This window comes from Poecilia mexicana, unplaced genomic scaffold (assembly GCF_051168715.1).
Source record: "Poecilia mexicana isolate PSO_F unplaced genomic scaffold, ASM5116871v1 scaffold_21, whole genome shotgun sequence".
NCBI lineage: Eukaryota > Metazoa > Chordata > Actinopteri > Cyprinodontiformes > Poeciliidae > Poecilia > Poecilia mexicana.
In genome coordinates this window covers 20,379,199-20,406,333 of record NW_028263390.1, presented here as the reverse complement: position 1 = coordinate 20,406,333, position 27,135 = coordinate 20,379,199, and the positions used below count along the sequence as shown (strand labels likewise).

Sequence of the window (27,135 nt, the reverse complement as noted above, 5' to 3'; positions counted from 1 at the left end):
TCCTAGCACCAAAACATTTTATAATTTATTTTAAATTGCAGTGTTTATATAGAATTGTTTTTTTCCAAAACATCAAATTACCTAACCCACATTTAACTGAAACTCTCACTCAAGTCATTCACTGGAATGGTACTCAAGAAAGTATATAATCTAGTTTACTGTACTTATGTAAGATATATTGCTATAATAATGAAATGTTGGTTGCTTGTTGTAGACATGTAGAAATTAGAATATTGCAATTAATGAACTTTAGATGTTTCCCCATAATAAAAAATGTTTGATTTTTACAGATTTGCAATTCAGTTTTCATGACTACAAAAACAAAAATAATCAGAGACAAGTGAAATTCCAGCCCAGTTTTATTGACTGTTTAACATTCATTCAATAAGAAAAACTCATCCCTTCAAGTTTTAGGAAGTAATATTGAAAGATTTTCTCCCCTCTAACTCTAAAACCCACAGAAGCAGTTAATTACTAGATGTCCAGGAAAAAGGAGATGATTACAATCAGAAAGCGCAAACAGAAAATTAGAGGGAAACGAGAAGTTTCTGACTGTATGTAATGCATCAAATAAATTAATAAGATCTTTTAAACAAAGCAGGTTGATGATGTTAGTACTGCAGGATTATATTGACTTTCAGTTTTCACAAACTTATTTAAGGCCTCAATAATCACAGGAGTTTCATAGAACGGCTTCCTTGTGCTTTAAGTCGGGTAACAGTGGCGTACACAACATAACGGCTTCAGACTTGCTTTTCTATGGTTAAGAAGACAGTCCAAAACGTCTAATTTTGGAGAGAATTAAGTAATATTTCTGCTTTCTTTATTTCCTTCAAACCATCTCAATCTGTTCCTCAAATATTCAAAATTAAAATCTGATCAAGATTCTCAGGGATCATAAAACAAGTCTTTTCTAAACTTAAAAATTAAGAATTGGGAAATTACTGTAAAGGAAAATACAAATTTAGCCTGCTGCCATAGTTAGATTAGAAGTTAAAGATCAAGCAGTCGGAGATGTTAGAGGACATAAACTTTAAAATAAATACCAAATTTAAATGGAAAAGTATGGAAATGTTCACCTGTCAGCTTGGAAATAAATTCAGGAGCAGCATCTCGTTAAAACAAGAAACGTTCTTGTGTTTACAAGTTTTACGTCACATTATGAGAAACTCCAGTTAAAACAAGAAACTAATGTCAACAAATTTAGCATCTTGTTATAGCACAATATGAAACGTCCAATTTCAACAAGAAATACTTGGTTTTCACGAGTTTTGCATCTCCTTATGACAAACTTAAAACAAAAAACTTGTTAAACTTCTCATTTCAACGAGAAATTAATTTTTATCTTGTTATACTGAGAAAACGCTATAAAGAAAAACCCGTTAAAAAATATATTAATTTTAATTAATTTTGCTTATCATTAAAACGATACTTTCTTGATATGAGATATGAAACTTCATGTTTTAATGAGAAAGTAATTTTTAAGAGTTTTGCATCTCGTTATACTGAGAAACGAAAAACCTATTAAGTCAAGAAACTCATTTTAACGAGTTTTGCATGTTTTTAAAACAATAAATTTTGTTCTAAGGAGAAACTTTCAAGTTATGAGCTATGAAACTTATAGAAAAAAACACATTTCTTGGAACTTTTCAACTTGTTATAACAAAAAACATTCTCATTTTAACGGGTTTTGCATCTGTTATAACAAGAAACCCTGGTTATAACAAAAAGAAACTAAACAGCTTCTGGAGACAAATTATAAAAGTACTCTGAATGCAGATTAATCCATCTATTATTTTGTATAAAATGATCAGAATAAGAATACTGTTCTGATTAAATAACAGATTATTTTTAGCAAAAAATACACATTGTATTAAATTATCTAAACATATATATTAGCTATCAGAAGCAGATTTAAGATTACAAATACATTTTTATCTAGTCCTCCAACATCTCCGAGTGATGCATGAAAACAGAAAATTTTAAAAAGTGATTGTAAGTGCTGAAAAAAAATAAAAATAAAAAGACTGCTTCAAGTATCCCAAGGAAAATTCAGTATCCCTGAAAGTTGTTCCAAATGGTTTTAATCCTCCGAACTCTTCTCTGCAGATCGGCTTGATTGATTGTGTCCACAAGGAAGATTTTAAAGTGCCAATTACAGTCTGTTTTTTTAGATGCTGACCTAAACCTAAAATATTTCTAGCACCCTATTTTACAGTTGAGGCATTTTAAAATGAGGTTAAGTTCAGAGGATTCCTCATGCGGATGGGTTTTGTGCTTTGGGTGCTTCAGGCCAACGAAGCAGAGGAAGAGCAAAGGCAGACACAATCGCTTCTACATCCCAAACAAAACCACAAAAACATCATCTTGCCAAATACTTTTTGGTCTAGTTTCGAGTTCAAATATCTTAACACACCTGAAATAAGACAAAACTAACTCATAAGTAGGAGCTTGTTTTAAGTCAATAATTCATTAATATTGATGACAAAGTTCTAGTTTCAATGGCAGACATTTTCCCATGTTAAAAGTGAAATGATCTGCCAGTGGAACTAGAACTCGGTTGCTAGGCGACGGGCTGGGCTTGGCTGGCGTTGCTAGGTAACGGCGCCAGTGTAACTAGAACTTTTCCATCAATATTAAGGAATTATTTAATTAAAAAAGCTCCTATATCTTGCTGAAAAGATACTTGTAAGTTAGTTTTCTTTTGTTTATTTCAGGTGAACTAAGATGGTTTCGCTACAAATTAGACCAAAAATGCTTGACAAAATTTTGTACTTTTGCAGTAAAAACTGAAAGATCTGTTTAAAGCTTGATATTGAGGTAAAAACAAATAAAACTAACTGGCAGCAGTGCTTATTTAATAAAGTATAAGATTCATCCAGAGCAGCACTTTAACTATCAACTTGTTCATTCTTTGTGTTCATTATCAAGTAGCAGCTAATTTGTTTTACAATGACTGTCGCTCGTTTTAAAGCACTTCATATGTCAATTTATAATAAATATGAAGCCAAGAGTGATTGTAAAGGAATACTTATGATGGTAAGACTGGGAATATTCCAAAAATGAGAGGTTCACTTTTTGGTATGAATTTAGAATATTTTTGGATCTTTTCAGTCCCGTTTTGTTGGGATGTAGAAGTTTGTCCCTTTACTGTTATTGTGCAGAAGCTCCATTGTTAAGACTTTATTTGACAGATTTCTCTGAGCGCTGGGAGATGTTTTAAGACTTCTTTGGACAATGTGAAGACGAGTCTGTGTTGAGGACCTCGATCATCGTTCTGATGGACGGGAAGGTCTCTGCTACAGACGGAAGACTTCGGTACCAACTGGGTGAACTGGGAACAGGAAGAGTTAGAGTCACACTGGACTGTCAGAAAAACAAACGAAAGCAGTCGTTTTCTAATCGTACCTTTTTAGATTCATCCAGCTCTTTGCGGTTTTACTGAAATTTTCTGGACTTGGCGCCGTCATGGCTTCAAAGTCTACCAACTGAATCAAATAAAGGCAGAAAAAAAGAATAAATTAATGATCAATTTCTAAAGATTGAACAAAAAAAATCTATCCATCTCTCTGGATTTAAGATTGACTGTGGCTATTATCGATTGTAGCAACCTGCGGTGTAGGGAGTTGGCTGGGTGGACAAACTCCTGCCTAAGATCAGAAGGCTGTTAACAATCAGTAGCAAACTGCTGGTGGATGTTTAGTGTGCTACGGAGCAGAACGCTGACGTTACTGTTTCTCCCTACAATCGATAGTAGCCACACAGGCACACCCGTGAAAAGGAAACAAACGCACCCAGTTCAATACTTTCATTCTATTGACTGAGAAGTTGCCAGGCGACTGTGCCAAAAGCCATTTCCAAACACGAGCAGAGAGTCCGAACAGAGACTAGGTGTGAGCGCGAGGAGAAGTTTTGAGTACAAGCATTACAAGTTTTGAGAAGAAAGACATGAAGTCCTGCTTTCAAAATAAAAATGTGTGCTTTTGGATTATGGCAGAAAAATTCCCCCATACTTTTCTAACAAATGATGCATATCAATGGGAATGATCATTTGTTTCTGTTTTTTCTTTTTGTCTGTTTGAAATAAATCAATAAATAATTAAATATTTTGTGTGTAAATGTCTGGTTTTATTTATTTGCTGTGATGTTTACCTTTCCTTTTGGGATTCTACCGATGACCTCTTTCCCACTGGCCATCAGCGCCCCCATCACCACCGAATACGCCACCACACTGAAGACAAAGACATCAGCCAACAACTGATACCACGTTTTGCTTTTCAACAAAAGCAGATTTTAACGTATTTGACTGAAACGCACCTGGATCCTCTGGATAGAGGCATGAGGTTGCAGAAGTAATAAATCAGAGAGAGGATCAGGTTGCATACTGCATCTGCGTCCTGAAAAAAAAAAAACAGGAAGAAGAGTGATGCTTTCTGCAACCGTCCAGATTAAGGACATGTTTGTTAAACATCCACATGTCAGAAAACATTTTTACTTTCTCCTGCTGTCTGTAAAATTGACTGCGTATTTGTTTTGCTTTTAGAGAAAAGCGTTTGGTGGTAAATCTCACCCCCAGTTCGGTGGACAGCATCAGCGCCTTCCCTTTGACTGTAAGGTCTTTGTAGATGTTCTCGATCTCTGACTGGTACTGCTGCGTCCGCTCCTCTGTCGTCTGGGTTTCTACAGAGAACAACATGTTCCCCACCCTAACAGAACGAAAGGAAAAGCAACATAAGCCAACAGGCAACTTCAAATTCATACAAACATCACTTAATACTTTTATGATCTTATATTTCCAGGGTTTCTAAGAACTTAAGGCAGATATTTCTACAATGGCCGGGATTTAAATATGGAGGCTGGAAAAAACAAAAAAACAATGAATAAGTGAGTATGGCTGGCTGGATGCATAATTAGGTCAGCTTATTACTGTCCTGCACCAATCAGGATCAAATAATTTTTCATAATCTTAATTTTTCTGCTCAGGCAGGATGAAAACTGCCTAAATAATAAACATAAACCACTGCAACAAACCTAAAGAAAATAAGTCGACATGGAACAAAATTATTTTTATTTCTGTAGCTTAAAACCACAGAAAAACATTTATTTTGTGCTCTTGGACTTATATAGTTCAGCTGAATGTACAATATTAACTTCAGTTATTACAGGCTTCAGTTTGTGGGAAGCAGTGACACCTAGTGGTTAAACCTGCAACAGATTTCATGTTTCCCAATTTTAGTGCAAATGTTGGGTTTGTTTATTCTGCTATAAAGAAATTAAGCAAATATAAAACCTCACTGGACAGAAAAATGTGTTTTAAGGCCTTGCGACCGTCCGGCTCCATCAGGGGTTACCTGTCTCCGGTGATGGTGATGGTGAAGCCGTCATACTCCTTCCCAGGATCCTTCACACTCGGCACCTTGGAGTTCACAGTGAATCCATCTCTGGTTTTACTGTTAAACTGCTTCAGGAAATAAACACACAAACAACAATCCTGGAATTTCACTGCTTAAACAGTCAAGTAACAAAGTAACAATTTTTTGATAAGCAGCCATTTTCTTAAAAACACTAAGAGCTGACTGTCTTTCCATAATATGCTGAATTAAAATAAAAAAAAACATTAAATTTTAACATGTTGTGTCAGCTGTATTAAATACTGACTAAAAACTTGTAGTTCTCATACTTTCAAACCTATTATAAAATATAACGAAACAATAACGAAAAATATGTTAAACACTTAATTTCCAATAAACAGAGAGATATTCATACAGTAATGCCGTCTGTTGCTCTTGAAGAAATGTTAAAACTTCATATTGACGCAATGTTTTTTTTCCCATCATGTTACAATTAGTCTCCATCCGGCCGCTTTTCTGCCATATTATCCTCCCTTTCATAGCAAATCGTTAGTTTTTGATAACTCAAAGAGCTCAATGAATGTTTATATTCATTGAGCATAAAGCTATTTTTAACCCCTAAATGGACTCTGTTTGGACCGCTTCTCTTTTACTATCTAATATGGATCCGCCATCTTTGTTTCTGTGTCTCAAAGGCTCCACTTCATTATGATCAGCAGCGCCCTCTGCTGGATGGCGGCCAAACTACAACACTAAAAGCAGGTCTAAGTGGACGTTTTTAGTTAATCGATTGGAACTAATTTTAATCTAATAAAACATTAATCGATTGAAGGAATTGATTAATCGATTCCTTCTTACCTTCATTATTGGCAGCAGATCTTCTACTTTATTAACATTTTCAAGTGCTTGGCGGACCTCCAGGAGGCCTCTTGGGTTGTACGCCCTGATGAAGATGGAAAAAAGTAACCTTTTAATAGAAAGAAGGAAATGTCTTTGTTATAACTGCAAATAAGGACATTGCAGGTATAAAAAAGAGTAAATTTCTGCCAAAGTTTGAGATTAATCTCATAAATATTCTACAAAAAAAAATAAAAAAATTCTGAGCTTAAAAAGTCAAAACTTTGGTCAAAGAAACTTAGAAATTAAGAAATTATTATTTTATTTTTTTTTAGAAAAAAACCTGGAAATTTCTGAGCTTGAAAAATTGACAATTTTCTAAAAAAAATTATTACATTTCTGACTTTTAAAAATCCAAAATGTTTGGCTTCTGGACACCTTTTGATTCTCAAAAGTCCAGAATTTTGCTTATTGAGATCATTTTTTTTCTTTCAACATTTTAAATTTTCAAATTTCCGTTTTTCTGGAAAATTCATGAGATTAACCTAAAAATTTCAGTTTTTTTTTTCTCAGAACTTTGTTACTTTTGGAGCTCAGAAATCTCAGAGATTTTTCTAGAAAATTTCTGACAATTTCAAAATTTCTGAACTTTTGGCAGAAATGACTCCTTTTTTGTACAATGGTGTTACATACAAATAGTTTGTGAACAAAATTGAAAGGACGTTTGATGTAATTTACCCGTGGTACACTAATATTCTGTCTTTAATAAACTCTAGGATGCTGTCAAAGTAGGCCAGGTATCTAATATTTATAATCTGACCCCTGAGGAGAAAGGAAAGAGAAAACTTCAGATTAAAGGACTTTAAAGTTTCTGCGAAGGTGAAATTTGTCCACGTTGCGACCTGATGAGATTGATGTGATTGTTGAAGCCTCGACTGAGGCTCCTGGCTGGCATCTGGTCCAACCACAGAACCGGCTGGTCCGGATCTGCGATCCTGCAGGAACAGGAAAAGCCTGATTAGTGCACTTACTCAGAAATATGTCAGAGTAAAAACCAAGATTTCTGTGATACACAAAAATCAAACCATCCAGTTGAAACCTGAAGTTTACACCAAAAAAAGACACATTCACCTTTTTTTCCTCACTGTTTGAGGTTAAATCAGAACAAAATTATCTTGTTTAGGTCAGTTAGAATAATCTAAATTATTTCTACTTGCTAAGCAGCACAATAATAAGAGATCTGTTTATTAATGTGGCGTTATTTGCTGTAAGAGCCTGCTCCTGGGGAACAAGCTCTTAAAGCAATATGGCAGGATGAGGGCAAACCAATGCTAATATCTTTTAGGCAAATATATTTTAAGTATCAGTAAAAGAGCAAAAAAAGGTTAAAATCTAAGACGGCTCATTTGGGCCATTGTAGATAAAAAAAAAGATGTACATTTCTGCCAAAAAACCTCAGAGATTTTGAGAATAAACTCAGAAATTTTCTAGACAAAATACAATTTCTGAGCCCCAAAAGTCAAAAACCTCCAAGAAAAAAAAAAATCGCATTTTGAAAAAATAATCTCACAAATTTTCTAGAAAAAAAAGAAAGTTTCTGATTTATAAACGTCAAAAATTTTCAAGAACTCAAATTCATACATTTCAGAGTTTCAAAAGTCAAAAAAGTTTGACTTTGAAACTCATAAAAACATCTAAATTCCCAGCATAAAAGAATTAGAAAAAGTAAAAAGAATTATTTCTCATCCAGATTATTGCAAAAGTCTTGCAGTTCCTCAAACAATTTGAGGAGCAAACAGAACAGAAGTTGATATTAATCTCAATGAAATTGTCATTTATTCCTTTCATCTCTTTAGTTTTATCTTTTGTACAGAACACCTAACTGCACTACTTAAATCATTTATATATTTACAGATTTTCTGCAGCATTTACTACAGTCTCAGCATCATGAAATGAACAAGTTTTCTCTCTTAGTTTTCCAAAACTATGAGACAAACCCATAAGGTGAATGAGGTTTTTCTCTGACCTCCTCCATTTGACGGCTATGTCAAACATGTCTCTCCACTGCATTTGCCGGGTCTTTCCGTTAACTCGCACTTTGGAGCTGCTCCACGTCCGGTGCATCGCCTGCATCACCTCCAGCGTTGCTAACCCCATCGCTTTGAAAACAAAGCAGAAAGAAACGCTTCGTGTTTCATCTCTTTTCTAAAGCCTGATCTGTGACTTGAGGACGGAGCCGCCGGTACCTCTGTGTATTCTTTTGTTTGGCAGGAACCCGGGCGTGTCGTACTGCATCAGCGCGCCCAGATGGTCGGCTGTGCAGATCAGCTTCTGGACTTCGGTGCTGTAGCTGTCGAAGTTCTGAGGCAGAACGTCTCTGAGGACAAAAAACACGACGGATGACGTCACTTCATGATGTTTATGATGAGGTTTTCAGGAAGTCTAATAAATGTCAAGCTTTGGTTGATTAACGTGAGCATGAAATAACTTGAGAAAATGATGGTGGGTTAAAACATCAGAGCATGTTTTATACGGTTCAAACTGATCCTAATCAACCTTAGTCAGGATTTCTGAAGTTCTTTTTCCAATCTGGAGCATGCACATGTACACACTGTTCCTTCTATTAACTACTTTACTCTGAACCTTATCATTATAATTAATGTCTGCACACTGTGAGCGCTTGGAACCAAACTCAAATTCTTTGTGCTCACATCTTAGCAATGAAGCAGATTATTGTTATTTTTCTCATTTTCAAGACAAATATGGGAAAGTTCCTTAAATGACAACTAATAAAACAGATTATAAATAATCTACAGCAGGTAACCAATATCTAAACTACATTTAGTTTAAACAAGACAATAAAAAGAATAACAGTTTTAGCTTCACCTGGTTCAAATCCACTAACTGAAAACTATACGACTGCATTTTAGGCAACAAAATGTTTATTTAAAAAGGAACTGAATTATTTGTTCATTTGCCTCTATTAATGTGTTTCTAATATTGCATAAAAACTTAAGAGGTTAAATGAAAAATCTGCAGAATGTTCCAAATATTTTTAATCGATTAATCGTCAGAATAATCGATTACTAAAATAATCGTTAATTCCAGCCCTATCTGCTGTCATGAATGCGTCACACCTACTTTATATGTGGCTGCAGGCCAGGCTGCTCCTCATAGTCCTCTATTAAAAACGGCAGGTTTTTGGCCCAGTGGTTCTTAAAATTCCCCGGTAAGTCCTGGTCCACGTTGTACTCCGCCACAGGGATATCCAGGTGGGAATGCAGGTAACGGGAATACTCTGGAGGGGGGGAGGGGAAAAACAGCTCAATAAACTGCAGGTAAAACCAGATATAACTTTACATTTCTCACTGTTGGACTTAAATTCAGATGAAACTTTAACTGTTTTAGATCAGTTCGGATTACTAAGTCTGTCAAATATCGGAATAATTAGAGAAAATGTTTTGAAAAAGAGTTAATCAGCTAAAGTGGAAACACACCTGTAGAGTAAGTTTCTCCCATCCACTATTGGGTCTGTACCTTACCAGAGGCACAAAATTCAGAAAAATTTCAAAGTCCAAACCTCCAGTTTGGAGGGGAAGACTCAATTTTTCTGAGATGCTAATTCCATGGTAATTTGCAACCTCTGCTTCTTTTGTATTACAGTCATGTGTCATTTTGCGACATTTTGAAGATTTGCTCAAAATTCAAATGCCAACTGGAAGAAATCATAGCTTCTGTTAGGCTTCTTTTTGGCACCAGGACAACGACTCTGATGGCTGTACTGATACAGTTTTCATGATAAATGATGCAATGAATTCCAACTTTCAACTACATTTATTTTACATTTGTCAACAGTTAAGGCATGGGTCCTTTAGGACTCGACTGGGGACCAGAACTGGAACATTTGTTACATTTTTAACTGGTGGGGTTCACGTTCATGCTGCACTGTCAAACAAACCAAACTAACTGGAAAATCCTGTTCCCCTCCTCACCAGTGGTGGCGCTGCACCAAGAACTACTGAGGGAAACGACACAAAACCTCTGAGGAAGAGAGAGTCATATTTTAGTGGTTGTAGGATTTCTCTTTTGTCTCTGGTAATAAACCATGAGCCATTTCTCCCTGTAGTCCTAAGCTAACACTTTTGTTTTGGTTGTATTTACCCAGAATGCACTGCGCTATAGTTCGCTTCCTGCTTTTGGAGCGGTATCCAGTCCACTTGGGGTTCATATATGCTCTCAAACCGCATCAGGGTTCACTTTACCTGAACTGAAATCTCAGTTTTTAGGTTGATCCGTCTCCCTTTACTCCAGTCTTGCAGGTTATACTGAGAAATTCCCAACTTCTACAACCATGACCCCTCAGAAGTGTTGATGTTACAAAACAGTCACTGTTTTTGCTTCAGTGTGTGTGAAAGCGCAGGCCCACTCACCTCGGAGGTATTTCACTTTGAGGTATTCTGAGCTGGCCTTTTGTCCCAGCAGGGGGTCGTTCAGCATGACTTTAGTCTGAGCTTTGATGCCCTCGTAGAACTGACCCATGGCCACGTGGCTCAACCCCTTCATGTACTGACACACCTCGTTGTAGGGCTCCAAATGGAGGCACCTCTGTGGGAAAACAAACACAAAGTTAGGCTCACTCTGCTGACCGTGGTGCGGCGTAAAGTGGTGAGTGTTTCTGCACCTTGAAGCTCCCGATGGCCTCCTGCAGAGAGCCATGGTGGTACAGCATCATGCCCCGGAGCTGCAGAGACTGGATGTGGTTCTGGTTCAGCATGAGGGCCTTCTGGAAGCTCTCCATCGCTGATTCAAAATCCCCCAGTTCTCTGAAGGCAGAGGAGAAAAGGAGAAGCAACACTGGTTTTCATCAGAGCAAAGCGGAAAAGTGGAGTGAGTTTCTATAAAAGAAAACAAAAGGAGACCTGTAAGCCTGTCCGAGGCTCTTATACGCATCTATGAAGTCAGGCTTCAACTTCAAAGCCTCTTTGAATGCATCGATGGCTTCCTGCCGAAGGAGAAACAACACACACCATGAGGAAACACTCAAACTGCACTGCAAAAACACAAAATCCCACTGGACCAAAGTTGAATTTTAATAAAATATCTCAACGGCTCCGCTTAAGGATAACCAGCAGCGCCCTCTGCTGGGTGGAGGCCAAACTAAAGACTAAAAGGAGGTCGAAGCAGACGTAAAAAGTTAATCAATTGCAACTAATTTTAATCTATTAAACCATTAATCGACAATTAATAGTATGTTGAGTAATTGTTTGCATCCCTAATTGTGACATTTTTTTATGGCAAACTGAAAGGACATAATGGTGAACTCACAGTTGAATCATCTTGGTTCTTGGTTATGTGCATGTTTTGTTTTGTCCTACTGATCGCTTGTTTCTTGTTTAAAAAGTTGTTTAAAATAAATAAATGAAATTAAATCTTCCATTTTCTCTGAATTTTTTTCTTAATTTATCCTATGGAAGAAACAAACAGTTTATGCTGACAATAGTGTGTCAGTAGATCAACGCTAGTTGAACAGGTGGCGTTGAAATTAGCCAGTCATCTCTGCCATCTGCTGCTTGCCAAATATTACTCCATTCAATAATTTACAGACTGTGAACTTGGTCCATAAATCCAAGTGTCCGCCGCGTACATGAAGAGAACGGGGTCATCAGATAGAGGACACATTATCTGCAATCGCCTCTGCTGCAGTTTCAAAAGATAGAACCGTCCACGGGGAACTTCCTGTCGCGATAACAGTGACCTGGTGTTTAAAGTGGTGGTGTTATTTGTGGTTGAGGCCTAGCTGCCAGTAGGCGCCTCACAGGGCTTCCCCAGGAAATGGTTCAGTCGCAGTTTAGCTGAAGTGATGAAAGCCACAAAGATGTACATATATACATAAAAGGTCACAAATTACTGTCTAATCTGTGTAAATAGGCAATAGACTTAAACTGAAATCAAAAAGTCAAGGTTTTTCATGTTTTAAAATCAGAAATAATCACATACCTACAAAGCAACTATTTATTCAGAGAAAGGTTTCTTAATGAAAAATTTAAAAGATTTAGCCTGAATGAAAGTATTTTTGTAAAAATAAACAGCATCAGCTGCTCAGAATATGACAATTTATCAGTAAAATTCATCTCCAATGTTTCCATTTAAGACACAAATCTTCCCCCATAAGTCTTAGCCTTGGTGTCCCCCAAGGATGTGTCCCTGGTCCACCTACTTAGTTAATTAAAGTAACCGTATTACATAATTTCCAGGCACATTGTGCCATTTTACAGCACAATGAAGTAACTATATTACCTTCTATTGTTGTAAAAATGCTGTATATATTAAACATGACTTAAAAAATTTACTTAGCATCTGACACCTTGAAATTGGGCCTCCGTATCTTTAAGAAGCTCCTACCCTTTCCAACATTCCACCTTCAGCACATCGTCACAACAATGCTCCTCCATTATGCTGTGAACATGATCAATTAGAACAATTCATTGGTGAAATAAACCCCTAAAGTTTGAATTTAAGTCACAAATCATCCCAGCTCTGGTGTGCCTCCGGGCTGTGTTCTTAGTCCACCACTTTAGTCCAAATGCTGAGTACAATTTGGAAGTTTCAGACCCCAAATCTAAAGGCATGATCACAGAAAGGACATTATACGAGACTCTACAATTCAACAGGTCTGTAAGCATACAGACAAAAATATATGGTAGCCTCGTGGTTTAGCACACAACCAGACAGGATGTGGAACAACCTTTTCCCTCAAAGTTGCAAGCAGTCTGCAAATTACAACACCAAGCCGTGGTGACAATACACAGAGGCAACTCTCATCAAAACAACTCTTATATGATCACTACTGAAGGTGAGACAAAAACGCCTTCAGGTTCTGAAAACAGCACGAGGTTTAAATCAACACCTCTGAGCCACGAAGCAAGGCTGTGAGCGTGCTCCGGAGGTTTACTTAGGTAAAACTGTCGTCACGTGGTTCCCTATTTATTCTAGCATACTGAAAAAAGTTTTGATTTATAAATGACCAACTTTTATAAAAAGTAGATTTTTAATCTCAATGAGACACACCCAATTAAATAAAGCTTACATACATTGCATGGGTGAGGAAATTAAAGAAATTTTGTCAAACATTATTTGCTGTGATAGTTTTGAAATGTGCACCGGTGTGGATTTAACAGGTTCTGAAGTGTCAAGATGGAGTACGCTGCTTTGACTTTCTTTTTCCATGTTTAAGGCAAAAGTAGAAACTTGGGAAATAAATTTAGAATCCTTTAATAAACCCAACCTGCTTTCTGATAAATATGAGCTGAATTAATGACAAAGCAGGTCAAGCCAACAGCTTTGCTTTTAGTTTCAAGCATCCAGCATGCCGATGTGAGTGGAACTTCAACAAGGCAGCAGCTGGTTAAATTTTATATAAAATTCTGTGGCATGCATGAATGATGTTACAGTAAAGGCAGAGCATGATATTCTCTAAGCTGCTGGGTCTTTGTACAGTCATTTAATAATGAAAGGCAAAGTCCAGAGCAGGAAAATGACAGAGGGAGATAAAAGCGCTTTTTTTACATTCTACATTAATATGAACCTTTATTTAATCAAATAAGAAAACTCATTCAGATCTAAAATCTTTTTTTAAAGAGGGACCTGGAAAGATAGTAGCACTTTTTACAAATATTAACTAGGCCTGTAGCAATAAGCAATAAATCAATTAATCACACGATAAATTACAACTAAAATTATTTTGCATGGTTTATTGTTTCTTCTCTCTCAATTTCTAGTTTTGTTTTCAAAAGCAGGATGATAAAACTGGTGCTTTGGTCTCAAACATTATATCTGTAATGACACAGCACTAGACCTCGATAGAAAATAATATTCTATTATTATCTTAAAAGTAAAAATAGATCTACTCTCTTTGGTTTGTTTAGACAGATTTGTTCATTAAACAGAAACACAACGTTGAATTTATTTACTTCTGACTTTGTTGTTTTTTAAATATCTTGTTGTCTATTTTAATATATAATTTATCTTTCCAGCAGTGAGATATTGGAAACTTATGAGACATTTTTGTTTGTTAATATCAATAACACAGACCCAGAAGGGACAGATTACATTGCAGATTATTGTATTTAAAAATCTATTCCTCTTGTTCAGGGATGTCAAACTCATTTTTATTTTGGCCAAATCAAGTACATAAAAGCTCCTAAAGGACTGGTTGTGCCTGAATGTGCTGATAAAACATGTTAAACTGTTAAAAATAATGAATTCTTAAAATTTAATTAATTTTAGGACCATCTTTTCAGTCCCTCCAGGATTTCACAGCTGTTTTTGTGATTTTTTTGCAATAAAAATCAAAGTGTTTGTGGTTCTAACTCGGAAATATTTGCAACATTTGCGCTTATTTATGATGGTAAATGCAACTTTTTATTACTCGCTGCTTAGATCACAGACTATAATCTGACATCAATTAAAGCTGAGGCAGCTGTTTAGTACAAGTAAGAAAGTTTTTGACAATGTTTGAGAAAAATCTGCAATAAACTCCGAATTATGTATTAGTGAAAAAAAGTGCAAGGATTTGTTGATTTTGTGTGAATTTCCACGATAACTTGCAAGAAACTGGAGGGACTGATTAATATAATTCAGCAGTAAACAGATAAAATCTCCATTGATTAGTTTAGTCTAGAATCTAGAGGGCGCATAAATGGCAGACCGGATTTTGCCCACGTGCCTCGAGTTTGACACATGTGCTCTTACTGAAAGCATCTGGGACGAGCCTACCTTCAGCATTCCTCTGTGAAAAAAGGTGAGGCCCTTATAGAGCATGGCGATGGGCTGGTTCTTCTTCAGCTCTAAGGAGCTCTGGAAGTCCTCCATGGCTGCAACGTAGTCCTGGACAGAGCATGAAAAATGTGAATCGTCCACATGTGAAAACAGGAGCACAGACATGCAGATGTGCTGCGTTTGCCGGTCAGACCTCAGAAATAAAGAGCAGAGTTCCTCTGTGCCTGTAGAGGCGAGCAGACGGCTGCAGCTGGATGGCTTTGGTGAGGTCACTCAGAGCCTCGCTGATCCGACCCAGAGGCGACAGAATCTGAACAACAAATGTGTACAAATATCAGAACGGACTTTAAAAGTAATGCAAGAAAAGTAGAAATTAGAATTTAAAGCAGAAAAACTGCCAGATGAATGAGTTTATACAGAGTTAAACTGTTTGTGGTTCATTAAAACAAAGCTGCAGAAAGTGGCACAAAGAGGAAATGGTTGATAAAACACCTTCAAAAACATGGGGAGTGGTGCAGATCAGGTTTCACAGTATTCAACTCACCTGCATCACAGCTGCTTCTGCATCAAATACACTGCAAAAAACACAACCTAACCCAGGATTTATGGCCTATTACTAATGAAAAGGTATTACTACACCTGAAGCTGACTAAAAAGTAACTTTTCAGCAAAATAAAGGAGCTTGTTTCATGTCAATAAAAAGTTCTAGTTCCACTAGATTATTTCACTTATAACATTTGTGTAAAAACAGTTGAACTAGTAATTTTTCATCATTATTAATTAATGATTGTCTTAAAACAAGCCCTTATACCTTCCTAAGAAGTTGTTTGTAAGTTAGTTTTGTCTTATTTCAACTGAACTGAGATATTTACACTAGAAACTAGACAGAAATACTCGGGAAGGTTTTGTGTTTTTGCAGTGTGTTTGCAAAAACTTTGTTTTTATCTATATTTTTTCACATCTAAAATAATTTCTGCCAACTGAAGAGGCAGAATCTACACGTATAATGTTATAATATAATCAGGCATAGAGTGTCTGCAGTCCCCTCTACTTTGAAAACAATGTGCAGAAATGCTTTAAGAAAATAATCTTTCATGGGAGTAACAGTTTGTTTTATTGTCGCCGTGACCTTTGACCTCGGTTTAGGCCTCACCTCAGCTCTCTGCTCATAAACTTCGGGCCAGTTCGGCTCGAGTGCGATGACCCGGTTGAGCTCGTACAGCGCCAGGTCTGCGTTCTTCATGTCCTGGCAGGAAGATGAAGTTACAGTTTAACTTAAATCTTTAAAAAGACACAGTTCAGTTTTAATTTTAGATGTATCTATTAATTTCTTCTAAATCACAAGTTTGCATGCATTTCCTCAGTGCTTGGCAGCATTGCTTTCGAAATGAATAATTGGGTCAAACTGTTTTGCGTTTCTTTCTTCTGATAAAAGTCCAAAATTTTCCATTTTTGGAGATCAGAAATTTCCACATTTTTTCTAGAAAATTTCTGAGAATCTGAAAAATTTCTAGGAAATATTCGACTTTTCAGACTCTGACATTTCCTTGTTTTTCCTAGAAAATTTCTAAGCTTAATCTGAAAATTTCCAAGTTTTCTGCAGGAAATGTACTCCTTTTGTTCTGTCTACAATGGTCCAAACACACCTTCATAGATGACTGATGCATTTAGCAAACAGAAATACTTTTGGTAAACCTAACAGACCTAAAACAGGAGAAGGTTTGTCTGATTTAAATTCAGACAGTGTGAAAAAAATCTTTTATTCTCTGTATCTAAACAGTTGTGTAAGGTCATCCCAATGCTGGTTTAAAGTAATACAAACAAAAAAACACAAAGGTAGAGAAGCTGTGCTTAACAGCGCAATTAAAGTTTTTCTAGAATCTAAATTCATTGGATTAAATTTATTGTTGCAATAATAATCTGCTGTTATTTTGATTACTTCCTAAGAAATTAAACTCAGAAAGCTGCTTTGGTTTTTGCAGAACTATAAAACTAAAAATACATCAAATTCACACTCAAAACTGAAACTGAAATTTTTACAGGCTGGAACTCTATAAAAAGCTTTAAACAGAGTAAAACAGAAATGAAAACATGTTGTGCATTTTGCCAGCGTCACTCACCTGCAGACTTTTCTTGCCATAAGCTATCCCTCTTCCGTAGATGGCGCTGACCAACTCAGGGTCGCTCTGCGTCAAAAACAAAGCATGTTATGAAGAATATCTCTGTCTGGAGAATTAGAAAATGCTTTTACATGTTATGAATTTAAAGTTAGATGCTCACACACCTGAAGTAAGAGGGAGAAATGTTTAATGGCCTCGTCATAAAGACCGTTTCCTATCAGAACGTAGCATATGGCTGCAGAGGGAAGAAAAACGTGGAGGTAAAAGAGTTTTTAAAAAGCCTCTTAAATATGGATATCAACTCACCCAGTTCCTCGTTTGTGTTTTGGTTGTCTACAGGGAAGGGGATTTTCTTTTGCTCTATAAACAACTTGGCCTGGTTCTGTGGGGAGATCAAAACCAGATCGATTACACCGACACAGGAAGAAGAAATGAGAGAAACATAAAGATATCGCACAGAAATGCAAAACGGCATATCGGTTTCCTGTGTGAGGTGGATGCATAAAAGTTTCCCGTTTTGAGCCTTAAATTTAACGATGCAAAAAACAGAAATCATTTCACACCCTTAAAAAAGAGCCTCTGATCAGCCATAAATACATTTCTGCTGTTCCAGTCGACTTTTTCCGGCATCTTCACAGCAAAAGGAAAACAAAAAAACACTTTTCTTATTCAGGAAAACGTTGAGCGGTGGACGATACGGCTGAAAAACGTATCAAGACACAACATTCTTTTCTACCAGATAGAGAAAAAAGGGAGAGTAAATATTCACCAACAATTTTGAGATTAAACTGGGAAATTTTCTAGCATCAACTTGGATGTTTCTGAGCTCCAAAAGTCAAAAATCTGCAAGAAAAAAAATCAATTTTTTTTCTGAGTTCGAGAAGTCGTAAATTTTCACTAAAGGAATGCTGCTATTGCATTTTGGGCAATAAAAGGTTTATTCTCTCATTTAAAAAACAGAACTGAATTATTTATTTATTTGTTATAATATATGTAATATTGTTAAAAAAAATTAAGCATTAAGTGGTTAAATGAAAAATCTGCAATTTGTGCCAATTTTATCCGATTAATCGATTAATCGTCATATTAACTGATTAATAAAATAACCGTTAGTTGTAGTCCTAGTAAGGTGATGAATGTTCTTATCTTACATTCTGGCACATGTTCAGCACTTTTTTTTGAAAATGCTTAATTTTTGGAGGCTTTTTTCACCCAAAATTGTTTTCAATTAAGTTATGATATTTTTCCATTTCTAAAAATTCTGAATTTTTTTCAACCACATTAAAATGCACAATTGTGTTGACCGATATTCTGCTTCTCCAAATAGAGACAACCATCTGGACAAAAACTAACCACATCTGCTATACTTTAGCTGTATTAACTCTAAAGGATGAACATTCACTTCTTTGGAATAATGAAATAAAATGTCGAAATCCAGACGCTGGTGTCTTTGAATAGTCCCAAGTCCATAAAAAAAAATCAAGGTAAGCTTGTAGTCCAGGGTGTGGCTATCAGTACGGAGGACTACACCCAGAACATAAAACAATCTAAAATCAACAGATTACATCACTAAATCTTTTTAGTTTGTTTATTAAACATAGAAGCTCAACTTAATAAATGAAGACCTGATGCAGGCTAAATTAAACCGAGTTATTTCCATTTGCCTTTCAAATGAGTCATCAGCAATAAACCGAAAATTCAAAGCTGCAACTCAGCTGTAGCAGCTAAAAGCTCAGAGTTTTCTGAGTTTAGGTGGTATAAACTGGATGTAATCTGTTTTTTTAAACTAAGCAGTGGTAGATCTGATTAGTGTGGAGCTCACCAGGATTTTTTCAGCGTTGAGCGAGAAAACCGACTCGCACGGCGGGTTGCTTCCCTCCACGCACTCGGGGTCCTCAAACTGTAGAACCGAAGACTCTGCAGAGACAAATGTTCAATTAGACATTACACACTGAATGTTCAAGGTGGAAGTGAATTAAAAATAGTACTGCTTCAAATACCAACTATTTTAGTAATCAATTAATTGATTATACTGACGATTAATCAATTAATCTGAACAGCCACTAATATCGAAAACAATACAGAGAAATTAGGGCTGCAACTACCGATTATTTTAGTAATTGATTAATCAATTATTCTGACAATTAACCTCTTTCACTTAATTTCTTTTGCAATAGAAAAGACAAATATATAGATAATTTAATTCCTTTTTTAAATAAGAAAAATATTTGACTGTATAAAATCTAGAGCAATACTTTATAACACCTCTTTAATAAATTTGAACCAGGTGAAGCTAAAACTGGGTCACTTGATGACTTTTGGCTAAAGCATATTTACAGTTAACAGTGTTTTTATCTTGAAAGCAAAATGTTTAATTTTTTTTGTACAATTTTGGCTTAATTACTGCTCTGAATATGTTGGGGTTTTTTTACCAAATGGACTTTTTTGAGTCTGTACGTTCCAGTTAAGTTGACGACTATTTCAACAATCGATTAATCATGACTACTCCGATTAATCGTTTTATCCCTAAAATAAAGGATTACAAAACAACGAGGCATGTGTGGATAAGAATGCAGAGTTTTTATTAAATAACGTTGAATCTGCTGGGAGCTTTTAAATCCGCCATTATCGGTTTCCTTTACCCATTTAATCCTGTCCAGGCTTGCAAGAGGGCAGCTGCCATGAGATAGACAGGATGCACCTAAAGGTCATGCAAATACACTCGTCTAAAAACAGGAGCAAAGTGACCTATCCAGGTTTCTGGCCTGTAGGAGAAAACCACGCACAGCCAGGAAGGGTATGCAAACTCTGCATGGAAAACTGGGATTTGTAAGATAATGGTGACCGCATAACTACTGAATGCAACAGGAGTATAAAGATAACATAAACTAAAAATCTCTGTTATATACAACAGTGAAACTAAAAGAAAAAGCTCTATTTTAAGTTTAAAACTGCAATTTGAATGAAGGAAAAAATACATCTAAATCTATTTGAATAAACTGAGTTTACACAATTGAGCTTCTAAAAATAAAATCTGCAAAGCTGGAAGAGACGCATCCCTAAACATTTACAGAAGATGCTGTAAAGACATTTCTGCAAACTATTAAATCAAGGGTTTAAAGTCAAATATGCAACCTGTGTTTTCATATTTTTATTTGCTATAACTTCACACTTAACTACTCTACTAAAACTGTATTCTATAGTGCAATTATGTGGTTAAATGTAAAGATTTGTCTTTAATAATCTCTTACAAAGGCTTTATTTGGTTATATTTGAATTTATGTCAGTTTCTGATGTAGTTCCTGGTGCGTTTAGATTTGTAGGAAATCTCTACTTAATGAATTACCAAGAACAAAATGTCCTTAAAGCTGAATCTTTGTGAAACAGCAAACCTAAATGCTGCAATTACTAGCAAAACGCCCCAGAAGACGAAGATTGTCATTTTCTTTTTTTAAATTATGCAATTAAGAAATGTGATTATTGTGCTGAATTAATCAAATGTAATACAAGAAGTAAACTACTCTTTATTCTACATGTATAAACTCCCCGGCCTCATTAACACCGACCTGTTATCCAGCCAGAGGTGACTTTCGTCAGCGTCTCTGAGCTGTCACTGTTTGTTGTTATTAGCCTATTAGCTGCTAAGCTAACCGGGTGACAGTTGGACCAAGCAGGACGTGGCAAACTGTAGAGAGGCAGCGATAGAGAGGCGGCTTACCGCAGTCCGCAGCGTAGTCCTCCCACTCGGACAGCGAACTGCATCCCTGTTTGTGGAGCTCGTTGTTGAACAGCGTGAGAGTGGAGAAGAACTCCGTGGAGATTATCCCACCGCACAGGTAGAGCAGCGACAGCGCTACCACAGCAACAGCCCGGCTGGCAGGGGCCATGTTCGGCTACATGAGTGACGGAAGCTGCTGCAAGTCAGAACTAGAGAGCCGCAATCTGAGAGCTCATCGAAACTACAACGTCCGAGCCGCTCTGCTGCACGTCAAACCGGCTTTTCCGGCATGACGTCGAAAATGAGCGCTTCCTGTGAACACTTTCAAAATAAAACTGATGTTTGATCTTTCTATTAAATAGTATTTATTATTATTATTTTGCATTTCCTCTACCTAGGTTTCTAGGCAGAATAAATAATAATTAATACCATTACTGGTAATTGTTAATTATTAATAATAACTAATAATAATAACTAATAATAATATGAGGCGACTATATCGGAACATCTAATATAGTAGAAAATTGCACAGTGGTACAAAATAATTTTTACTTTCTTCTTTTCAAAATTCTGACTCTAATCTCAGAATTTAAACTTATTCCCAGTATTCTGACATTTATTTTTCATATCAGAAATATATCTAAATTATGTTTTTTTCAGAATTATGATTTTAATCAAACTTTAATCTTAATTTTTTTTTTACTTTAACACCAACATAAATCTGATTTTTTAAGAAGAATTTTTTATTTCCTTTGACAGACTTTAATATGAGAATTCTGTACCAGCAATGTAATCTTTATCAATCTTTATTGAGTAAAGCAGACACCATTTCTTTGAGGCATCAAAGGTGATCTTCATTCACAGTTTTAATAGGCTGTTGGGTGGTTATGTGAAAGCTCCTTGCAAATAAACCATCAACATGCCCATCTGTGGTCTGCCTGTGTATCACATTACATTTTTACTGAGCGACGCTTCAAGTATACGGTTTCGAATTTGGTGCTTTTATTTTGAAGTCAAATATGTACCGTTCCGTTTCTCTTCCGGTTACATTATTTTGAACTCTAGTTTTCTCTTCCTAGCTGTGGACAAATGTAAGAATGGGGAAAGAAGCATTTTACAGATGTGTTGAGTGCAACGAAAAGGCAGCGGAGCTTCACCGGGATTACAGCAACGGGATTCTGAAGATAACAATATGCGTGCGTTTATTTTTATTATTGTTTTTTTTTATTTTATTTTAGCTGTCAGATGGAAGATTTCTGTGTGAGATCAACATAACAGTAGCCTCAATAATGTAAAACACGTCAACTTACTGCTTTCCAAAACTATATTAACGTCGGTAAATAGAAAGTTAATGATCCAAATAAATAGTCCTGACTGTTTATAACATGCAATAAAGAAAAACTAAGTCGTCTTTAATCGTCTGCTGTTGTTGCTCTGTTTTTCTTTCCTTCAGGAGTCCTGTCAGAAGCCAGTGGATAAATATATTGAATATGATCCAGTTATTATCTTCATTGATGCTATTTTGTGCAAAGCACAAGCTTTCAGACACATTTTATTCAACACGAGCTTAAATGTAAGTAATATTAGTTGTCAACATTTTGTAACTGGACATTTGTATCACTGCATTGTAAACGTATTCAAAGGTTTTTACTACATTTATTGTATTTGACTGGGATTTTAAGTTTTAGAAAATACTATAAGTAGTTAATTATTGCAAAGTGGAAGGAAAATTGTTAATTGTTCTTACAATTTATTTACTTTTGCAAAATGTGACTTGCATTTGTGTTCAGCCACACTGAGTTGGCTGCAAATAAAGCAGTGCTTCCATTAAATAAGAAATAAAATTAAAATCACACACAAGCTTGTTCATGAGAAAAGTCAAAACAAAAACAAACCACCATCCTCCGATCACTTTTTGTTGTCTTCTTCGGCGTTTTCGCCAGTAGTAACATTCAGGTATTACTCACGTGACTAATAGCTGCGGGGATCGATTAATGAGTTCGATTTGGCTGATTTAAAGTTTATTCGGAATTTGTGCTATTTTATGATTAATTGAAACACAGCTAGTGATACTTGTTAGCCTTTTTCTTGTGAACTCGGAGTAGAAATGTCTTTTCTCTCCTTTTCTACCCACTGCTTCCCACTCGGCTGTTCCGCAGATCCACTGGAAGTTGTGTGTGTTCTGCCTGCTGTGTGAAGCGTACCTCCGGTGGTCCGCGCTCCACGGCTCCGAGCAGAGCAGCGACCCGGCCGACATCATCCGTTACACCAAGGAATGGGAGTTTTACGGCAAGTTTGGATTAGCTGCCCTGGGTGAGATGGTTATACATATGAGGATTTTTGTTTGTTGCTCAAAATATTCAATAAATACAGATGGTAATGTGTCGATGGTAACCTTCAGTAGCTGCTTTATCGATACTCTAATGTTGAAAAAACTCAATTTTCCATTAAATTTAAGAAATGAAATTTATCTTTGTAACTTCAATTAATGGTTAATCATGCACATTTTTAACTTCCCAACGTGTTCCTCCTGTTCCTGGATCCGGTGCATTTTGCAGAGCTGGCGGCGTTCTGCAGCGGCGTGCTGTCGTTCCTCTGGCTGTGGGAGTCCCGTCTGCAGGGACGGAGCGCGGAGCTCGACCTGCTGCTCAGGGCGCTGCTGCTGTCCTGCTACGGGAAAGTCCTCCTCATCCCGACCGTCATCTGGGAGCACGACTACTCCCCGCTCTGCCTGGGCCTCATCAAGCTGTTTGTGCTCACCTCCAACTCACAGGCCATCAGAGGTGAGAAGCGGCGATCGATTAATGAGTTAATCTAAAGTTAACTGAGCTCATCGATCGACTAACAGTTTATTTATTATTCTTAAAAACCTGAGTTTTCTCCTCTGCTTGTATTGCCTTTTTGTTTATATTAGGAATGCAATTTATCAGTTATTTAGTAATCTAAAGTTGATTGATCTTGTCTATCTACTAAAGCGGCCATTTTCTTAAAAATCTGGGTTTTCTCTTGTAGTCCACCATCTTTTCATAACACAAAGGGCTACATACATTTTTCAAAAACTGCAGGTCTGGTGACTTTTTGGTTAAAATTCGTTTGTTTTTCATTCAGTGGGTAGAAAATGCAGGCGTTTTACTCAAGTAAGAGTAGAAATACTTCATAATAAAATTACTCTAGTAAAAGTAAAAATATAACAGTAAAAATACTCCTTAAAGTAATTATTTTTCAAAAAGGCTTCTCAAGTAAATGTAATTAAGTAACTAGTTACTACCCAACTCTGATTAGAACTAATTTTAATCTAATAAACCATTAGGTGACAATTAATCATAAGTCAATTAATTGATTGGATCCCTAGTGAGAAATACTGTCATTTTCATTTTCTGCAGTAATTCCCTTCTTCTTTTGTTTGTTTTTTCTGACGCTGTTGTTCCCAGTGGTCCTGAACTGCAGCAGGCGTCTGTCCCTGGTGGCTGTTTGCTTCGGCCTGCTGTCAGAAACTCTCACCGCTCAGACCTGCAGGAAACTCCAGTGGAGCATCCAGGACATGTGGACATCTTAATTATTGTCTTTACCATCTTCAGATTGGAATATCTGTTAACTCAGAGATGGATTACCCGCTTTATAAACCTACCGTTTTCTCTTTTCGGGGTAAATTATTTGTTTGTATAATAGTGTTTTATCTTGCTTCATTTTTTTTTGTAACTTTGTAAATTTATCAAAATAAAGCTAATCTGAATCTATTGATACCAAATTGATGACCATGAGGTCGGGTTAGATTTGTAAAATGTTCTCTACACTGCAAAAGCAAAAAAATCTTACCAAGTATTTTTACAGTGCAAATATCTTGGTACACTGGAAAGGAAACTAAACTAACTTACAAATAACTTCTCAGTAAGATATAGAAGTTTTTTAACTCAGTAATTTCTTAATGTTGAAGAAAAAGTTGTAATTCCACTCGTCCCGTTACCTAGCAACGCCAGCCAAGCCCGTCACCTAGCAACCAAGTTCTAGTTCCACCAGCAGATTATTTCACTTAGGAAAAATGTCTTGTTATAAATGAAATAATCTGCTAGTGGAACTTGTACTTTTTTGCCAATATTAAGAAATGATTGAATAAATGAAGCTCCTATATCTTGCTGAAAAGTAAATTTTAATAATAAAAATAACTTTTATAAACTTTACATTGCATATGGTTAGGGCTGAAACGATTCCTCGAATGATTCGAGTACCTCGATTACTAAAATTCCTCGAGGAAAATTTACCTGCCTCGAAGCTTCGTTAATTTATGTTTTATTAGTTAGCGCACTGTGTTCCGGCCGGGACTTCATTTGCGTTGCGCGGAGCTCTCACTTCCGCCTCTGAGTTGTTGACAAAAGCTAAGTCTCAGCGGCATAAAGTCCAATCTTCAAGATTGGCCCGTGGGGATTTTATTGATTGATGATAATGCCCGACTTTTTATCGTTTTTGGGGAACCAATAAGCATCCTTAAAATGACTGGGGGAATGCCTGGAGTACGGCAGCATTTCTCCTCCGGGGCTGCTGGTTGAAAGCGAACGGCGGGAAATGCGCTGAGGTGAGCGGATAGCCTGAACAGGGCGGGCGGCTGAGTAGCTGATGCTTCCCGTGTAAATGTAGCTTTACCGACGAACCGCACAATAAATTTCATATCCCGGTCTGAAGAAACGGGTGGCGGAAAGCATCGTACATGGCTGGTAGATGAGTTTCTGAGTGTGACCAGTGAAGGTGTCGTAAATATCCCGTATTGCTTCCCCCCGTGTTCGTCCCCCGGTCTAACGGTTCGTCAGTCCGCTGGTCTATTTCCTCCCCTCCACCCCATCTTACGTTCGTTCATTCGCCCTCTCCTCCCACTCCAGGCGGCATTTCCCGTATTTTCAAACCCAAAGCGTGACAGGTTAGGTGGCAAGGTGAGTTTAATTAATCTATTAAACTCACTGAAGATTAAACTAAAAGCTGGATTGTAGACATTTTTATAAGCATATTTGTGAGCCTGCCTCTTTGTTATTAAATTCAATATAATTTCAGATTTTTCTATAACTTTTCTTCTGGTTAACTTAGAAAGTGAGCTATTATTGTTACAGGTTAGTTTTCTAAACTACAAAAAAGCAACTGTTAGGGATGCTCAAATATGAAAAATTGGACTGATATTGATATCTGATAGTAACACCGGTATTATGCCAGATTTACCAATATTTCATTTTGTAATTTTTTTTATCCGATTACTCGATTAATCGTAAGAATAATCGATAGATTACTCGATTACTAAAATATTCGTTTACAACAGCCCTACATATGGTTATATTTCGAGATATTCAACTACAATTACAATTGGATGTATATATGTGTAAATATACAGTTACAATTGGAGATATAAAGGGCTTCATAAATAAAATGGATTATTATTTGTATTGCATAAACTATATTCTATTCTATTCAAGTTAGTTTTGTCTCATTTCATGTGTATTAAAATATTTTCTCTAGAAACTAAACCAAAATTGCTTGGTAAGATTTTGTGTTTTTGCAGTGTAGGCTTTGTGTTTTCTTTTAACAGTCCAGAACATTAGTTATTTATTAATTAAAAAAAAAAAAGCTTATTAAGGGATGTTTTTTTAAGGTGAACAACAAGCCAAGACTCTTCAGAACGATTTTGGTGATTTTTTTTTGTAAGTAAAAACACACAGCCATCTTGTTTTCCAGGTTACTGTTTAACTCGCTCCAGTTCCTGAGCCACTCTCCAGGAATGACGCTAACAAACCCCGAGGTTGTAATTTCACTAGTCTGTCTGAACTGGAGTCATGCAGCTCTCTGCACATTCTTTTGGATTAGTGGTGAGATGCCTGCCTGTCTGACTCACGTAATGCGTGTAAACACCTAGACTGCAGGTTTAATCACAGAGTTCATCACCAGCTGCTGCTGCTTCGAGGTCTTGTTGAAAGTTTTTCTTTGTATTTCATGCTGACTGTTTAGGGCGTACCCCGCATCACGCTGCAGACATGTTGGCGTATTTCTACGCCAACATGTCAACACCAGATGCCTCATCATTCCAAAGCTATGCTACATGCGTAGCATTCCTTCTGTCATTAGCCTTGTTTACTGGTGTTATTACGGCAAGCAACAGAAAACCTGGATTTTGAAATGCAAAGTGATATTTAAATAATTTAACTATTTGAAAGTAACAGCAACTGATAAGCACTAAATTTACAGTAAACAAGTTAAAAAATTTTATATCTTATATTTTCCCAACAGCAGGAAGGACTTAGCCTGTTTACCGACTATAAAAACAGTAGAGATTGTTTTTCATGTGTAGTATCATTTA

The 27,135-nt window shown here is 36.4% G+C and overlaps 2 protein-coding genes across 4 annotated transcripts; one reads left to right on the top strand and one right to left on the bottom strand.

The window, feature by feature from the left end:
• Window positions 1–341: 341 nt before the first annotated feature.
• ttc13 (tetratricopeptide repeat domain 13) lies at window positions 342–20,973 on the bottom strand. 2 transcript variants are annotated; one of them, XM_014996239.2, is made up of 23 exons: window positions 20,805–20,973; window positions 18,909–19,003; window positions 17,393–17,468; window positions 17,251–17,321; window positions 17,087–17,152; window positions 16,120–16,212; window positions 15,160–15,276; window positions 14,964–15,074; window positions 11,108–11,190; window positions 10,870–11,011; window positions 10,619–10,793; window positions 9,330–9,486; window positions 8,435–8,565; window positions 8,215–8,347; window positions 7,091–7,183; window positions 6,927–7,010; window positions 6,210–6,294; window positions 5,352–5,461; window positions 4,571–4,706; window positions 4,318–4,397; window positions 4,153–4,231; window positions 3,409–3,488; window positions 342–3,334 (listed from the first exon to the last, which is right to left on the bottom strand). In XM_014996239.2, exons 1-23 carry the CDS (start codon window positions 20,971–20,973, stop codon window positions 3,220–3,222), a joined length of 2,481 nt encoding a protein of 826 aa, XP_014851725.2. In that variant the 3' UTR covers window positions 342–3,219. The 2 variants fall into 2 exon arrangements, with proteins under 2 accessions (XP_014851725.2, XP_087857933.1); XM_088001807.1 differs by having other exon boundaries at window positions 5,352–5,458.
• On the top strand, window positions 20,972–24,541 carry arv1 (ARV1 fatty acid homeostasis modulator). 2 transcript variants are annotated; one of them, XM_088001808.1, is made up of 5 exons: window positions 20,972–21,091; window positions 22,258–22,377; window positions 22,964–23,117; window positions 23,363–23,587; window positions 24,236–24,541. In XM_088001808.1, the coding sequence occupies exons 1-5, from the start codon at window positions 20,972–20,974 to the stop codon at window positions 24,358–24,360; spliced, it is 744 nt and encodes a 247-aa protein (XP_087857934.1). In that variant the 3' UTR covers window positions 24,361–24,541. The 2 variants fall into 2 exon arrangements, with proteins under 2 accessions (XP_087857934.1, XP_014851739.2); XM_014996253.2 differs by lacking the exon at window positions 20,972–21,091 and adding an exon at window positions 21,687–22,000.
• Window positions 24,542–27,135: the final 2,594 nt, after the last annotated feature.